The sequence below is a fragment of the Megalobrama amblycephala genome, linkage group LG21 (assembly GCF_018812025.1).
Source record: "Megalobrama amblycephala isolate DHTTF-2021 linkage group LG21, ASM1881202v1, whole genome shotgun sequence".
In the NCBI taxonomy this organism is placed as follows: Eukaryota; Metazoa; Chordata; class Actinopteri; order Cypriniformes; family Xenocyprididae; genus Megalobrama; species Megalobrama amblycephala.
The window spans coordinates 32,163,975-32,179,048 of record NC_063064.1 but is presented as its reverse complement, the minus strand read 5'-3'; the positions used below and the strand labels follow the sequence as shown (position 1 = coordinate 32,179,048).

The following is a 15,074-nucleotide window of genomic DNA, read 5'->3' as shown; positions in this document are numbered from 1 at the left end:
GTTGTCAGCGCAGCTGCATCTGCATCTGACAGACACACGGCCCACGACGGCCGAGATCATGTGACCGTCCGCGCTTATCTCACGCGAACAGACCCTCGGCTACCTCAGACACAGGAAAAACACTGATCCAGAGGCGGTTCGGCACATATCTGAACTGTGATGGAAGTTTTGTTTATCCTGAAGCCCTTGCCAGAAGGTTTAGATGTACACAAAGTCTCAAATCAAAATGATCAAGTCTAAAGTGATTTGTGGGTCACCTTTTATAGGATCCCGAGCCAAATCTAAAGGCTAGAATATGAGGGATACACTCTTTTAACTTGACCCGGCAACCACCCATGCACTAAAACCCCCTCAGAACAACCTAAAGGGAAACTTCTTTAGAGGATGTGGATGTTGATTTAATGCAACACTTGTTGTACTACTTTGGATAAACCTCTGAGAAGCAGGTAAACTGGATGAAGCTCAGGAGGGTTTCCTCTGCTGAAGTTAATAATGATGCAAATCTCCCGCAGGGCTTTTACAGCACAGGGTCAACTGTCATTATGAGCAGCTGCGGAGAGATGAGACGCTCAACACATGTCTCTCCTTTAGAAATCTTCCTCATTAGTCGCTTCAGATTGAACCTTTCGCTGCAGATCACTAAACGAAATTAAGACAGTGAAACATGTTTCCATCCACCTATTTTTATGCAAATTTTCAGATAAAAAACACGCTGACGATTTTGTTCTCTTTAACACATGGGATGGAAACGCTGCTTTATTCACAAATGTTTTATGCCATATTCCAATTTTTATCCAATTTTGATTGTAAACATACTGTATCTATCATCAAGCATTAAATTGGCTCTAAACATTGGGAGGAAAAAATGTGAGAAACAAAAATTACTTCAAAGCGGAATTTAAAAAATATATACAAGTACATAATTTATAGTGTATATTTTATATACAAAATATAGTTCAATTAAAAAATAAAACATTTTATATAATATAGATATCCTTCATATAAAAGGTCATTGACAAATAAACGAAAAAAAAAACAATGGAGATATAATTAATTTTGAAGTTTTATTAAGTGTTAACAATGAGATTATGTGGTTTTAATAATTAATTAACACTGCTTTTGTCATTTTTTACAAGATGGACAAAATTTGTCACCAAAAAAAGTCATTTGGTTTAACCAAAATTTCAGTTTTACCGAATGACGATATTTTCAAACAATGCTAACAGGCTGATATCTAGCAAAATGACAATCAAACATTTTATATTTAGTACAAGTTTTTAAATTATTACAACATTTTCCATGTTTTATAGCGGTTGCACCGAATGACCTGATGTTTCGGGACATGCGTATGATCAAGAGAAAACATGAATTTTTTCAAATAGTTAAAAGAGAGTTAGTTACTTTGTTTCATGACCATGTGGTACTGAATGATGTCACATGATATTGACCACATGACTTGATCCAAAATGGTCCCTTTGTATTGGTTACTCCGAATGACATCAATTAAATTAATTCTTTCTCATAACAAAGCAACGACTTCTACACATAATTTTAATATCATTTTGCACTATGTTGATATATGATGTTATAAAATCATGCCAGAATAAAAAAATATATACATTTATTACATTTTAAGATATTTTAATCACAAATGAAATGGCTGTATTGGCCTTTGGACGGTTAGACCGAATGACCTTTTGACACTTCAAAATCTTTAAAATATCTTTATATGTAGAAAAGTATATTTAAAACCTTTTGGATTCAATAAAAGAGATCTAGTTGTGCTACCTTACATACTTTGGATGTCATATCTTTGTTTTTTATTATTATTATTATTATTATTATTATTATTTAGGCCTTTGGACAAGAAAATGACCCGTCACGTTACTGACCCATATTAAAAGTAAATTATTTATTATTATTATAAATACAACTTTATTTTAAACGTAAAGTGTGTAATATGTGCATCACAGAACTGGATAAATAATGACAAAATAACACCACTGGTTGAGTGAGTCAATGTTGGCAAACTTGTCATGCTCTGTTGCATCGCTCAAACAGATTGCGATTCAGTTTGGTGACACTAGTAACACATAAATGTGCTTCAGAGTAGAAAATGAATTAAAAAGTGGTTCTGTCTCACAAACTTGACCGCGATAGTCAGCTCACAAAGTCTTGTTTACAGTCTGTTCAACTCAACGCCGTGCAGAGACCAATACTGAAGCTGATTGAACATGACACCTGCGTAACCTGTGTCTAAACAAACACCTGAGAGAGAGAGAGAGAGAGAGAGAGAGAGAGAGAGAGCTGACAGCAGTAAACCCTCTAATCACATTATCCAAACACCCCAAAACATGACAGGAGGGTCGTCAATGTAAACCAGCATGTTATCGTAGCTCAGGTGTATTTGCACAAACTCTCACAGTTATCTTACTCCATTTTTCAGGCAATTAAATAAATCATTTATAACCACATCAAGCATGCAAAGCAGGTCTGAAGCAAATGTGCATGACTTCAGAGGGCAATTTAAGACTCAACAACAGTTTGGTCAGCCTACATACATGTTTACACGCTCATTTAACTAACAGCGCACACTTTACAGGTTCTGCCAATGATAGGATATCTTCAATTGTCCCGTCCGGGGGGTTGAACCCACAACTTATCAATCAGCAGCCCAGGTTTGAACCGCTAAAAACATTATTACTTAATCAAACTTGGTCAAATCACAATTTATGTGACTTGAGCAAATATAGATACAAATATAAAATAATTGATAGCTGTGTGTCCACAGAACTTCAAATAAATATGTAATTAAATAAATAAATAAAACAATGCCACACCATAAGAAATAAAGATGATATAAAATCTCTAGAACAGACCAAAAAATTGTCAAAAATATTGTAAATAAATAAGCTATAGCACTGCGATTTTTACATCTAAAAATGTAAACATAATAAATACAAATTGCCAAATATAATGAAAATACATACTTAATAATGTTTTTTGTAATTTTAGTAAAATTCATGCTAAAAACATGCAATTAAATTATAATAATACATTTAAAAAAATGTAATAAAATATTTTAAATGCAGCTTTTACTTTCACTGTAAATTAATATGAAAGAAACATTGAAAATTGTGAATATTTTTAAAAAACATTCACATTTTCAGGTGCAGGTGATGCATCTGTTGAATCTCATATTCAGATCTGAATGTATTAATAATGTTTATTCCACTATACTTTACTCCATATTATTGTATTAGGACACTTATTGAATATTTTTCCTTTGCTGCATAAATAATCACCCCAATAAAACACGATGAAATGCATTGAACATTGTCTGAATATATAATTTTAAAATGCTTAAATTGCGTTTAATGAAGGAAAATGATAATAATAATGAGGTTTTTAGTGCGCAGGGCGTTTCACGGAATAAAATATTTTATTCACAGACAGAAACGCGATAAAACAAAAGAGAAATTGTCCTCCGGCATGAGCGCAGGATGGTGGGGAATGTGCGTTACACAATATAGTTCTGTTGTGTGCTACTTTTGCCGAATCGATACATAATACTGTAACAAAACACTGGACACAATGTCATGTAACGCGTCGCGTCAAAGTCGCGCGTGTGAATGAATGACGGGCCCGATCACAGAATCACTGCGCCAAATAACGCAATGGAAATAATGTCTTCTGTTACCTGTCAATCCGAACGGATTTGAGGACTCTGCTGTATTCCTTTGCTCCAAGATCCCAAATAGAATAAATCCTTTTGCAAATCCACCGCGCCAGAAATGAGCTCTACAAGCGCATTCAATAATATCCTCATCAGAATAAAAACACGCGCACTTCTTGTTCTGAGCTTCAATTATTTTTAAATTGCTTTTTGACACAGGTGCGAGTCGTGCTTGTTTTCTTTATGGGAACGCGCGGACGGACGAGAACACTCCAGGAATATAAATACCGGGCGGCTATTTGGAGGCTTAATATATTCAGCTGTGTGAAGCGACGTATGTGAGGGAGCGTTTCAAAATGACGCCCTCCTTGGCTACTTTTCAGCGTAGAAGTCCTAGTGAGGGCTTGCTGAAGCAATTAAAAGTCGCCGATATTATTCTTAACAAAAACGTTTTACGCATGCAAGATTCAGGATTGTATTTTTCTTTTACTTTGTTACGTATAAAATCTGAATACTGTAGGCTCTTCCTCATTAAAGGGTTAGTTCACCCAGAAATGAAAATAATGTCATTAATTACTCACGCTCATGCCGTTCCACACCCGTAAGACCTTCATTAATCTTCAGAACACAAATTAAGATATTTCTGATGAAATCCGATGGCTCAATGAGGCCTGAGCAATGACATTTCTTCTCTCAAGATCCATTAATGTACTAAAAACATATTTAAATCAGTTCATGTGAGTACAGTGGTTCAATATTAATATTATAAAGCCACGAGAATATTTTTGGTGCGCCAAAAATCAAAATAACGACTTATTTAGTGATGGCCGATTTCAAAACACTGCTTCATGAAGATTCGGAGCGTTATGAATCTTTTGTGTCGAATCATGATTCGGATCGCGTCAAACCGCCAAACTGCTGAAATCACGTGACTTTGGCGCTCCGAATCATGAGTCGACACACTGATTCATAACGCTCCGAAGCTTCCTGAAGCAGTGTTTTGAAATTATTTTCATTTTTGGGTGAACTAACCCTTTAATGAAAACAGATTTGCGTTTTTAAAGGTGCAATATGTACGATTTCTGCAGTAAAACCACTAGGCCAGTGTTATATATTTTGTTCACTTGAGTACAAATGTTTGCAACTATTTGTAAATCATGAGAAAATTGCAATTTTACCCAAGGCTGCGGGACGTGTGAGGAGTCGCCTGTCAATTGCGTCATACCCGCGTTACCCTCGGTTTCCGGTTTATTTTGCAGAAACCATGGAAACACCAAAGACGCTTTAATATTTACATGTTTTAATAGACAAGGGAACAACTGTTTTGATATATTTATAGACAGAAAACTAATTATTGTTATATAGCTCAACACGTTTAGTCTTATTGTTTAAATCTAATTTTCTTGATTTTTTTCTGAGTACCATGCTTTACCATGCCTCAGAGAAAAACACTATTTTGTGAAGTAGCTAACATAGCATAATCAGATGCAGCTTTATTTTTAGTAACAGTAATACAGCATTTTCTCCATCATACAATACGTTTTAAAATTAATTGCATGCCATTTATCAACACAAGCCATCCAGCATTTAATATGATATTGTAAAATCGATCTATCTTACTGCAGTGTGTAACAGTGTCTCACAGCAGCCGCCGAGCGAACGCACAGAGTAACGTTATAACATCATTTTCAACACTCTCAAATGTATCTAATATGATAAACAGAGCTGCGTTACCTCATACTCATGACCGGAAAAGCGGAAGCGGCGCCGGCGACTGTGTCATAAAATAAAAGTCCCGCTGCTCGTGAGGCGTGTGTTGATCAATCGCTCCAGCTCCTCGTTCAGCTCCACAACACTCGCTCCTGCTCTGCTTCACACTACAGTAACGTTAATAATCGCATCCATGAACATGATTTCTTCCCGAGTCCAATCCCTATTCTTTTGCACCGTATGTTGAGGTGAAGACCACATGTCCCAAGTTTCCGCTCTCAAACTTGGCATCATCAAACTACGCCTTTGTTTTGAATAGACCTCTAGCGACCTCTAGTGGACAGAATATCTTACATACTGCACCTTAAAGCTCATGGTGTGAGACTAACAAGTCATCTGCGGGCGGTTGCATAAACTGCAAGTTAGTAATCAGATTTTTTTTTTTTTTAAATGTGAACCTTTCACAGTCAGTTACATAAAAACGCCTAATTTGATACCAAAAAGTAATACTGACTGACCCTTGACTTGCAATACTAGATCTTAAAGGGATAGTTCACCAAAAAATGAATTGCTCACCCTCAAACCATCCTAGGTGTATATGACTATCTTCTTTCAGACGAACACAATCAGAGATATATTTAAAAATATCCTTAGTCCTCCAAAGTTTATAATGGTTGTGAATGTTTTGAAGACAAAAAAATGCATCCATTCATAAAAAAAAGTAATCCATACGACTCCAGGGGGTTAATAAATGCCTTCTGAAGCAAAGCAATGCGTTTTTCTAAGAAAAATGTCCATATTTACAACTTTATACATTCAAATAACATCAGACAACCTTGCGCAGTTCACTTTAAGTTTAATATCATGGCTTTGTTTATGTGATTTCACACTGACACCTGCTGGTGAAGAGAGGACATGCAGGCTGCTATTATTCACTTTTTAATAATTATTGTATTCCTTTTTTTTATTGAAGTTTTTATCGCTTTTTGAAGGTTGATAGGTAACAGAAGTACATTACATTAACAATACAGGATTACAGATTTCTACAGGCACATTTTGACCATGAAATAAAATACAGTACAAGCCAAAACACAAAATGGTTGTTCAATTCAATTCACATTTATTTGTATAGCGCTTTTCACGATACATATCGTTTCAAAGCAGCTTTACAGAGAATGCATGTCAACATTACAATTTAAAGAATGCAGATAGCAAATAATGTAATAATTTAGGCAATTAATTTACAATCACGGTTAGCAATTTAACTGAAGGTAGAAGCAATGAGCTCCTGGAAAATGAAATGCATATTAACAATAATTAGAATTAGGATTGAACCAGATCGATTGAGATTCGGGAATCTCTCTGATTGGTGGATCTCACCGAGTCATAATACACACAGATACCTTCAATCTTTACAGTGGCTTAAGGAGTTTCCCAAAATCAGCCAGCAATCTCAAAAAGTCCAAGTGGTGAATCAGACTTGCGGCACACGGATAACCTGCTCTGGAGCAGGTTTTATTCTGGGTTAGAGATTGCAAACCAAAATGGGACCAATCAGCTGTGAGCAAATTAAGTGACACATATCTGATGCAATAAAGCCACTGATCCTGTATATCTTGCTGTATAATTAAACCCTGTATAATTAAAGTTTAGAGTGAAATCTGACGCCACTTGTCAGTTCAATGCCCAGAGTCTTATCATCGCTAACAATTCGGAAAGATCCCGGCTACCGTACCTCCGAAATCCCAAGGATATCAAGCTGGTACACATTTTTAAGCTCGATCAACAAGTTTAGAAACACTGTTTAGTGTAATATTCAGATAAGATGAAGCAATTATCACAGTGAACCTCCACTGAACCTCCGCCACAAGCTGCAAACCACCTCCCATTAGAGTCCTATAAATCCTCACCATCACAGGACAAGTTTCATGTAAGCACAAGACTGACGGCAGATTCAATAGCGAGGAGATCACGAGTACAAGAAAAGAAATGTACAATCAAGAACCAACAATCGGAAGAGTAAACTTCTCATTCAGTGACCCAGAAGAGCAGGATCCATCAGAGAAGCCCAAAATGGGTCAGCCTGTGCCGCCACCGTACCAGGAACAACCTAATGCCGGATACCCAGGGCCCTATCCCAACCTTTCCGGATATCCCAGCCAGCCATACGGAGCTCCAGGTGACCCTCAGGGCCCATATACCCAACAGCAGCCATATCCACCAAATGCAGGTCACACTGGGGTCACCGTTCAGCCCACTGTGTTCATGATCTCCACACCAGCGTCCGTTCATATGCCGGATTACTTGTGCTACTCCATCTTTACCTTGCTGTGCTGCTGTTTCCCTCTGGGCATCGCTGCTGTTATCTACTCTGCCTCTGTAAGTATTCGCTCTCATTACAAATATATATACATACAAACACACAGCAGTATATGCACCGATCAGGCATAACATTATGACCGCCTTCCTAATATTGTGTTGGCCCCTATTGGTGTTGGATCCGTCGAGGCATGGACTCCTCTAGACCCCTGAAGCTGTGCTGTGGTATCTGGACCAAGATGTTAGCAGCAGATCCTTTCCCACACAGCAAAGGAACCGTATCCGCGAATGGACCCGTATTGGCGTCTACTTGCGCGCAGTGACAGATCCGCAATGAAGGCGGATCGCGGACCCGCCGTGGCTCCTCGCTGCATCCGCGATTAAAACCTTACCTCCACACCGGGTCCGTTTGGGACCCGCAAATTGATACAACCGTTACAGTAAAGGCGCGTGCGCGTCCACGGATCCGACATGGGTCCACTCAGGATCCGCTGATTGACAGTAGAATTTACGGCGCCGCCCGGAGGCAAAGCTGATCCTCTGGGCGGTGCCAAAACGAATGTGACAGTCACGTGGGTTTGGCGACTTGAATGCGGATCTGCCTAGGAGTCTCCTGCTGTGTGGGTTAAGTCCTGTAAGTTGTGAGGTGGAGCCTCCATGGATCGGACTTGTTTGTTCAGCACATCCCACAGATGCTCGACTGGATTGAGATCTGGGGAAATTGAGGCCAAGTCAACACCTCAGACTCGTTTTTGTGCTCCTCAAACCATTTTTACTTTGTGGCAGGAGCATTATCCTGCTGAAAGAGGCCACAGCCACCAGGGAACACCGTTTCCATGAAAGGCTGTACATGGTCTGCAACAATGCTTATGTAGGTGGTACGTGTCAAAGTAACATCCACATGGATGGCAGGACCCAAGGTTTCCCAGCAGAACATTGCCCAAAGCATCATACTGTCTCCGCCAGGTTGTCCTCTTCCCATAGTGCATCCTGGTGCCATGTGTTCCCCAGGTAAGAGACGCACACGCACCCGGCCATCCACATGATGTAAAAGAAAACGTGATTCATCAGACCAGGCCACCTTCTTCCATTGCTCCGTGGTCCAGTTCTGATGCTCTTTCGGCAGTGGACAGGTCACCAAACTGGTCTGCAGCTATGCAGCTCCATACGCAACAAACTGATGCACTGTGTATTCTGACACCTTTCTATCAGAACCAGCATTAACTTCTTGAGCATTTTGAGCTACAGGAGCTCGTCTGTTGGATCGGACCACACGGGCCAGCCTTCAATGAGCCTCTGCTGCCCATGACCCTGTCTCCGGTTCACCACTGTTCCTTCCTTGGAGCACTTTTGATAGATACTAACCACTGCAGACTGGGAACACTCCACAAGAGCTGCAGTTTTGGAGATGCTCTGATCCAGTCGTCTAGCCATCACAATTTGGCTCTTGTCAAACTCGCTCAAATCCTTACGCTTGCCCATTTGTCCTGCTTCTAACACATCAACTTTGAAGACAAAATGTCCACTTGCTGCCTAATATATCCACCCACTAACAGGTGCCGTGATGAAGAGATAATCAATTATTCACTTCACCTGTCAGTGCTCATAATGTTATGCCCGATCGGTGTAGCTTGAGATAACACTTTTACACAATTTAACACTTTGTAGAATGTGATAATAAAAGGCTTGTGATGCAGTGATATTTTCATCATATAACATCAATGAATTTTATGACTGTCTAGTAACTGAATGCCGGGAAACCAGACGGTTACACTGTAACTGAAACTTAACAGTTCCTGCATGTGAAATGATGTCATTAGGGATGGGTGCACATAGTCACATACTTTGCAGTGTGATTTTTTGCTGTGTCTATGTTAACAGGTTATGCCAGGTTCAGAGCAGTATGCGCTGTTGTGCTTTCACATATGCCGCATTTGTCCAACTGATTCTTCGCTACATAACCAAAAACAACATTTATTCATTATTTTCATTATCCTTTGATTTCATAGTCATCTCATTAGACAGCTGAATTATCCTTTTACACCAGAGATTACAGCATAATTAGGGTTATAGCTCTGGATAACTATGGATCATTTGGAGGCATCAAAAGCAATATGACATTACAGAATGAAAAATGTTGTTTTCGCAGACTCGAAATGCTAACATGGCTGGACAGCAAGATTTAGCAAGCAGATCCTCGAGAACAACGTTGATTCTGAACAATGTCGCTCTCGGTATCGGCCTTGCAGTCTACATACTGACCATCATCCTCTCATTGCATGCATACGGCGTATTTAAATGAACAGATGCTGTATTCTGCTTCAAATGCAGCTACTGTTTATGATTTTATTTTGTTTTAATTTAATGCTGTTGGATTGAAAACTGATTATCAATGTACTGAGCACTTCACATTTCATTTAGTGCAAATTTCATTCTTTTAGATTACACATCAAAATAAAGCATTTTTTTTTAATGAAGAAAAAAGGACTCGCTGTGTTCTGGTTTTAATGATATATATATATGTATCAGGAAGGCTATTCCAGAGTTTAGGAGTTAAATGCAAAAACATTCTCTGGACTTAGGTACTACCAAAAGCCCAGAGTTTTGTGACTTTAAAGAGCATGACGGATTGTAAGATGAATGATAGAAGATCGGTTAAGTACGTAGGAGCTGAACTATTTATGGCTTAATAGGTCAGTAGCAATACTTTGTAATCAGTTCGGAACTTAATAGGTAACCAGTGCAGAAATTATAAAATTGTTGTTATATGATCATATGTTCTTGACTTGGAAAGAACTCTATTAACTGTAGCTTGTTTACAGAGGAAGCAGGACAACCAGCTAATAATGCATTACAGAAATCCAGTCTAGAGGTCATGAATGCATGAACTAGCTTTTCTGCATCAGAAACAGATAAAATGTTCCCTTGCTTAGCAATGTTTCTGAGGTGGAAGAAGGCTGTTTTTGTAACATATGACAAATTAACGAAGTTGCATTTTATTTAAGATTGAATTGCATTTTTGACTTTATGGTTAAAACATTTTTAAGCTTGATCGAGCAACTGAGAAACATGCATCATTTTCAGATAAGATGAAGCAATTACCAAACTGAATCTCCGCTGAATGGGAGGTTCAGGCGGATATTCAGTGTGCTAATTCGGTTAAGTCTGACGTCACGCGGCAGCGCTTCCGGGTCCAAATGCTCTATCTCCTACCACAAGAAAACAACAAACGGTGCTAATATACACACACGATGTGGTGTAATACTACCAAAAATTATAATCATAACCTTTATCTCCATACCAAAATCCCAAATGGCCAGACAGTGATTCATCTTTTATAAATCATTAAAATATTAATGTCTGTGACGCTGTGAGCAGACAAAGTAGACTTTGAGTAATTTAAATGTTTAACTTTTTAAAATGTTAAATGTATAATATGAATAAATAGCGCTCATAAACGCCCGTCGAGATGGCATTCTCAAGTGAAACGAGTTGAGGCTTAGCTGACGTCACGACTTAACAAGCGGATTGCTTCATCTTATCTTTGCAGCGACCCTCCCATTACAGTCCTATAAATTTCGACATCACAATCAGAGGACACGGTTCACTAAAGCACAAGACTGACGGCAGATACACCAGCGAGGAGCACGAAACCAAAGAGATCACGACTACAAGAAAAGAAATGTACAATCAAGGACCAGCAATCGGAAGAATTAACTACTCATTCAGTGACCCAGAAGAGCAGAATCCATCAGCTAAGCCCAGGATGGCTCAGCCTTTGCCAGGGTCCTATCCCAACTCTTCCAGCTTTCCCCTCCAGCAGTATGGAGCTCCAGTTAGCCCTCAGGGACCATATACCCAACAGCAGCCATATCCACCGAATGCAGGTCACACTGGGGTCACCGTTCAGCCAACTGTGATCATGACCTCCAGACCAGCGTCCAATCATATGTCGGAGTTCTTGTGCTACTCCATCTTTAACTTGCTCTTCTGCTGTTTCCCTCTGGGATTCGCTGCTGTTATCTACTCTGCCGCTGTAAGTATTCGCACTCATTTCAAGAGTATTTGATTGCCTCCTAATGAATTAATCATACAAATAATAAAAATATCTCAATATGTTTTAATTGACAAGATATATATTACTGAAGCGGGAGTGTATCAAACTGAGCATCTAATGACGCAAGCTTCCCGGAAATTTCTGTTCTAACCCTGATTTCGCTTCTCTGTTTGCGATCAGATCATTATAAGTCGCTAAACTCCGGGAAAGTTTTCAGTCTAAACAAATTCATTCAAACAATCAGATAAAGATAAAGAAAACATCCCACCGCTGTATAGCCAGATGATACGCAAACTACTTTTCTCAGCTGGATAAAGCAAACCATCGTCTTGCTAGTAAAGTTTTGATGGATAAGGATAGTAAAGACAATTGCAGTGATGTACAGGAGTCATACATTAAGCACACATGAGTCCGTTATAATGATGTGTCAATATGTATATGTTGTATGTATGTATTTGTGTTCTTGACGCACTGATTTGATACATATATAGCTTTAGATTTTTTTTATATATTATTTTAACACTTTATAGAATGTGATGAAAAATCTACTAACTGAATGTTGTGAAACCAGATGGTCATATTGCAACTGAAACTTAACAGTTCCTGTGAAATTATGTCATAGCCATCTCTTCAGACACCGGAGATTACAGCGTAATTAGGGTTATAAATCTGGATGACTTTGAACTTTGGACTTACATTTGGAGGCATCAAAAGCAATGATCTATAATATGACATTACAGAATGAAAAATGCAGTTTCTTAGTATGAAAGGAAAACTTCTTTTTTTTTTTTCGCAGACACGAGATGCTAACCTGGCAGGACGGCAAGATTTAGCGATCAGGTCCTCCAGAACGGCGTTGACCCTGAACAATGTTGCCCTCGGTTTCGGCCTTGCACTGTACACAATAGCCACCGTCCTCTTACTGTGGGTGTACGGAGTAATTAAATGAACAGATGCTGTATTGTGCTTTTCAAATGCTGCTACTTGTGATTTTGCAGACCCTTTTTCAAGACAATTTGAGGAAATAATCTAATGTATGTTTGCTTTATTTCTTCTTTATTTAATTCTGTTGGATTGAGAACGGTATGTAAATTATATGTAACTAAATTACACATCAAAATAAAGCCTTTAAATGAAGAAAAAGGACTCTTTGAGTGTTCTGGGTTTTTTTATAGTTCTGTTTCTTAATGAAACACATTAAGGGCCCTATAATACACCCGGCGCAATGCGACGCAAGGCGCAGCGCAAGTGTGTTTGCTAGTTTGCGTCCGGCGCCGTTCGCGTTTTCAGGCTTAGCTGACGTCACGACTTAACAAGCGGATTGCTTCATCTTATCTTTGCAGCGACCCTCCCATTACAGTCCTATAAATTTCGACATCACAATCAGAGGACACGGTTCACTAAAGCACAAGACTGACGGCAGATACACCAGCGAGGAGCACGAAACCAAAGAGATCACGACTACAAGAAAAGAAATGTACAATCAAGGACCAGCAATCGGAAGAATTAACTACTCATTCAGTGACCCAGAAGAGCAGAATCCATCAGCTAAGCCCAGGATGGCTCAGCCTTTGCCAGGGTCCTATCCCAACTCTTCCAGCTTTCCCCTCCAGCAGTATGGAGCTCCAGTTAGCCCTCAGGGACCATATACCCAACAGCAGCCATATCCACCGAATGCAGGTCACACTGGGGTCACCGTTCAGCCAACTGTGATCATGACCTCCAGACCAGCGTCCAATCATATGTCGGAGTTCTTGTGCTACTCCATCTTTAACTTGCTCTTCTGCTGTTTCCCTCTGGGATTCGCTGCTGTTATCTACTCTGCCGCTGTAAGTATTCGCACTCATTTCAAGAGTATTTGATTGCCTCCTAATGAATTAATCATACAAATAATAAAAATATCTCAATATGTTTTAATTGACAAGATATATATTACTGAAGCGGGAGTGTATCAAACTGAGCATCTAATGACGCAAGCTTCCCGGAAATTTCTGTTCTAACCCTGATTTCGCTTCTCTGTTTGCGATCAGATCATTATAAGTCGCTAAACTCCGGGAAAGTTTTCAGTCTAAACAAATTCATTCAAACAATCAGATAAAGATAAAGAAAACATCCCACCGCTGTATAGCCAGATGATACGCAAACTACTTTTCTCAGCTGGATAAAGCAAACCATCGTCTTGCTAGTAAAGTTTTGATGGATAAGGATAGTAAAGACAATTGCAGTGATGTACAGGAGTCATACATTAAGCACACATGAGTCCGTTATAATGATGTGTCAATATGTATATGTTGTATGTATGTATTTGTGTTCTTGACGCACTGATTTGATACATATATAGCTTTAGATTTTTTTTATATATTATTTTAACACTTTATAGAATGTGATGAAAAATCTACTAACTGAATGTTGTGAAACCAGATGGTCATATTGCAACTGAAACTTAACAGTTCCTGTGAAATTATGTCATAGCCATCTCTTCAGACACCGGAGATTACAGCGTAATTAGGGTTATAAATCTGGATGACTTTGAACTTTGGACTTACATTTGGAGGCATCAAAAGCAATGATCTATAATATGACATTACAGAATGAAAAATGCAGTTTCTTAGTATGAAAGGAAAACTTCTTTTTTTTTTTTCGCAGACACGAGATGCTAACCTGGCAGGACGGCAAGATTTAGCGATCAGGTCCTCCAGAACGGCGTTGACCCTGAACAATGTTGCCCTCGGTTTCGGCCTTGCACTGTACACAATAGCCACCGTCCTCTTACTGTGGGTGTACGGAGTAATTAAATGAACAGATGCTGTATTGTGCTTTTCAAATGCTGCTACTTGTGATTTTGCAGACCCTTTTTCAAGACAATTTGAGGAAATAATCTAATGTATGTTTGCTTTATTTCTTCTTTATTTAATTCTGTTGGATTGAGAACGGTATGTAAATTATATGTAACTAAATTACACATCAAAATAAAGCCTTTAAATGAAGAAAAAGGACTCTTTGAGTGTTCTGGGTTTTTTTATAGTTCTGTTTCTTAATGAAACACATTAAGGGCCCTATAATACACCCGGCGCAATGCGACGCAAGGCGCAGCGCAAGTGTGTTTGCTAGTTTGCGTCCGGCGCCGTTCGCGTTTTCCCGTTCAGCGCCACGTCCTTAAATTAGTAAATGCATTTGCGCCAGTTAGTGCGCCCATGGGCATGCTGGTCTAAAAAAGAGGTGTGTTCAGGCGCATTGCCGGCGCATTGCTATTTTAAGGAGCTGAAAACAGACTGCGCCATAGACCAACTCAAACCTGGTCTAAAGTCTAAA

General features: G+C 39.0%; 3 protein-coding genes across 6 annotated transcripts in view; 2 read left to right on the top strand and 1 right to left on the bottom strand.

The window, feature by feature from the left end:
• Nucleotides 1-15,074, bottom strand: part of zgc:153431 (CSC1-like protein 2) — a 52,329-nt gene that overhangs the window by 29,911 nt on the left and 7,344 nt on the right. Inside the window, exon 1 of one of the 4 annotated variants that reach the window (XM_048172882.1) lies at nt 3,701-4,148. The exons of 2 other annotated variants lie outside the window; for them this stretch is intronic. The gene's annotated coding sequence lies outside the window, so the exon portion shown is untranslated. Of the gene's footprint in view, nt 1-3,700; nt 4,149-15,074 lie in introns of those variants that run through there. One more of the 4 variants, XM_048172885.1, reaches the window with a different exon arrangement.
• Nucleotides 6,623-8,390, top strand: LOC125256691 (cysteine-rich and transmembrane domain-containing protein 1-like). Its single transcript, XM_048172886.1, has one exon. It carries the CDS (start codon nt 7,376-7,378, stop codon nt 7,835-7,837), a length of 462 nt encoding a protein of 153 aa, XP_048028843.1. The 5' UTR covers nt 6,623-7,375; the 3' UTR covers nt 7,838-8,390.
• Nucleotides 11,226-14,745, top strand: LOC125256692 (synapse differentiation-inducing gene protein 1-like). The gene is made up of 3 exons (XM_048172887.1): nt 11,226-11,741; nt 12,559-13,591; nt 14,409-14,745. The coding sequence occupies exons 1-2, from the start codon at nt 11,388-11,390 to the stop codon at nt 12,709-12,711; spliced, it is 507 nt and encodes a 168-aa protein (XP_048028844.1). The 5' UTR covers nt 11,226-11,387; the 3' UTR covers nt 12,712-13,591; nt 14,409-14,745.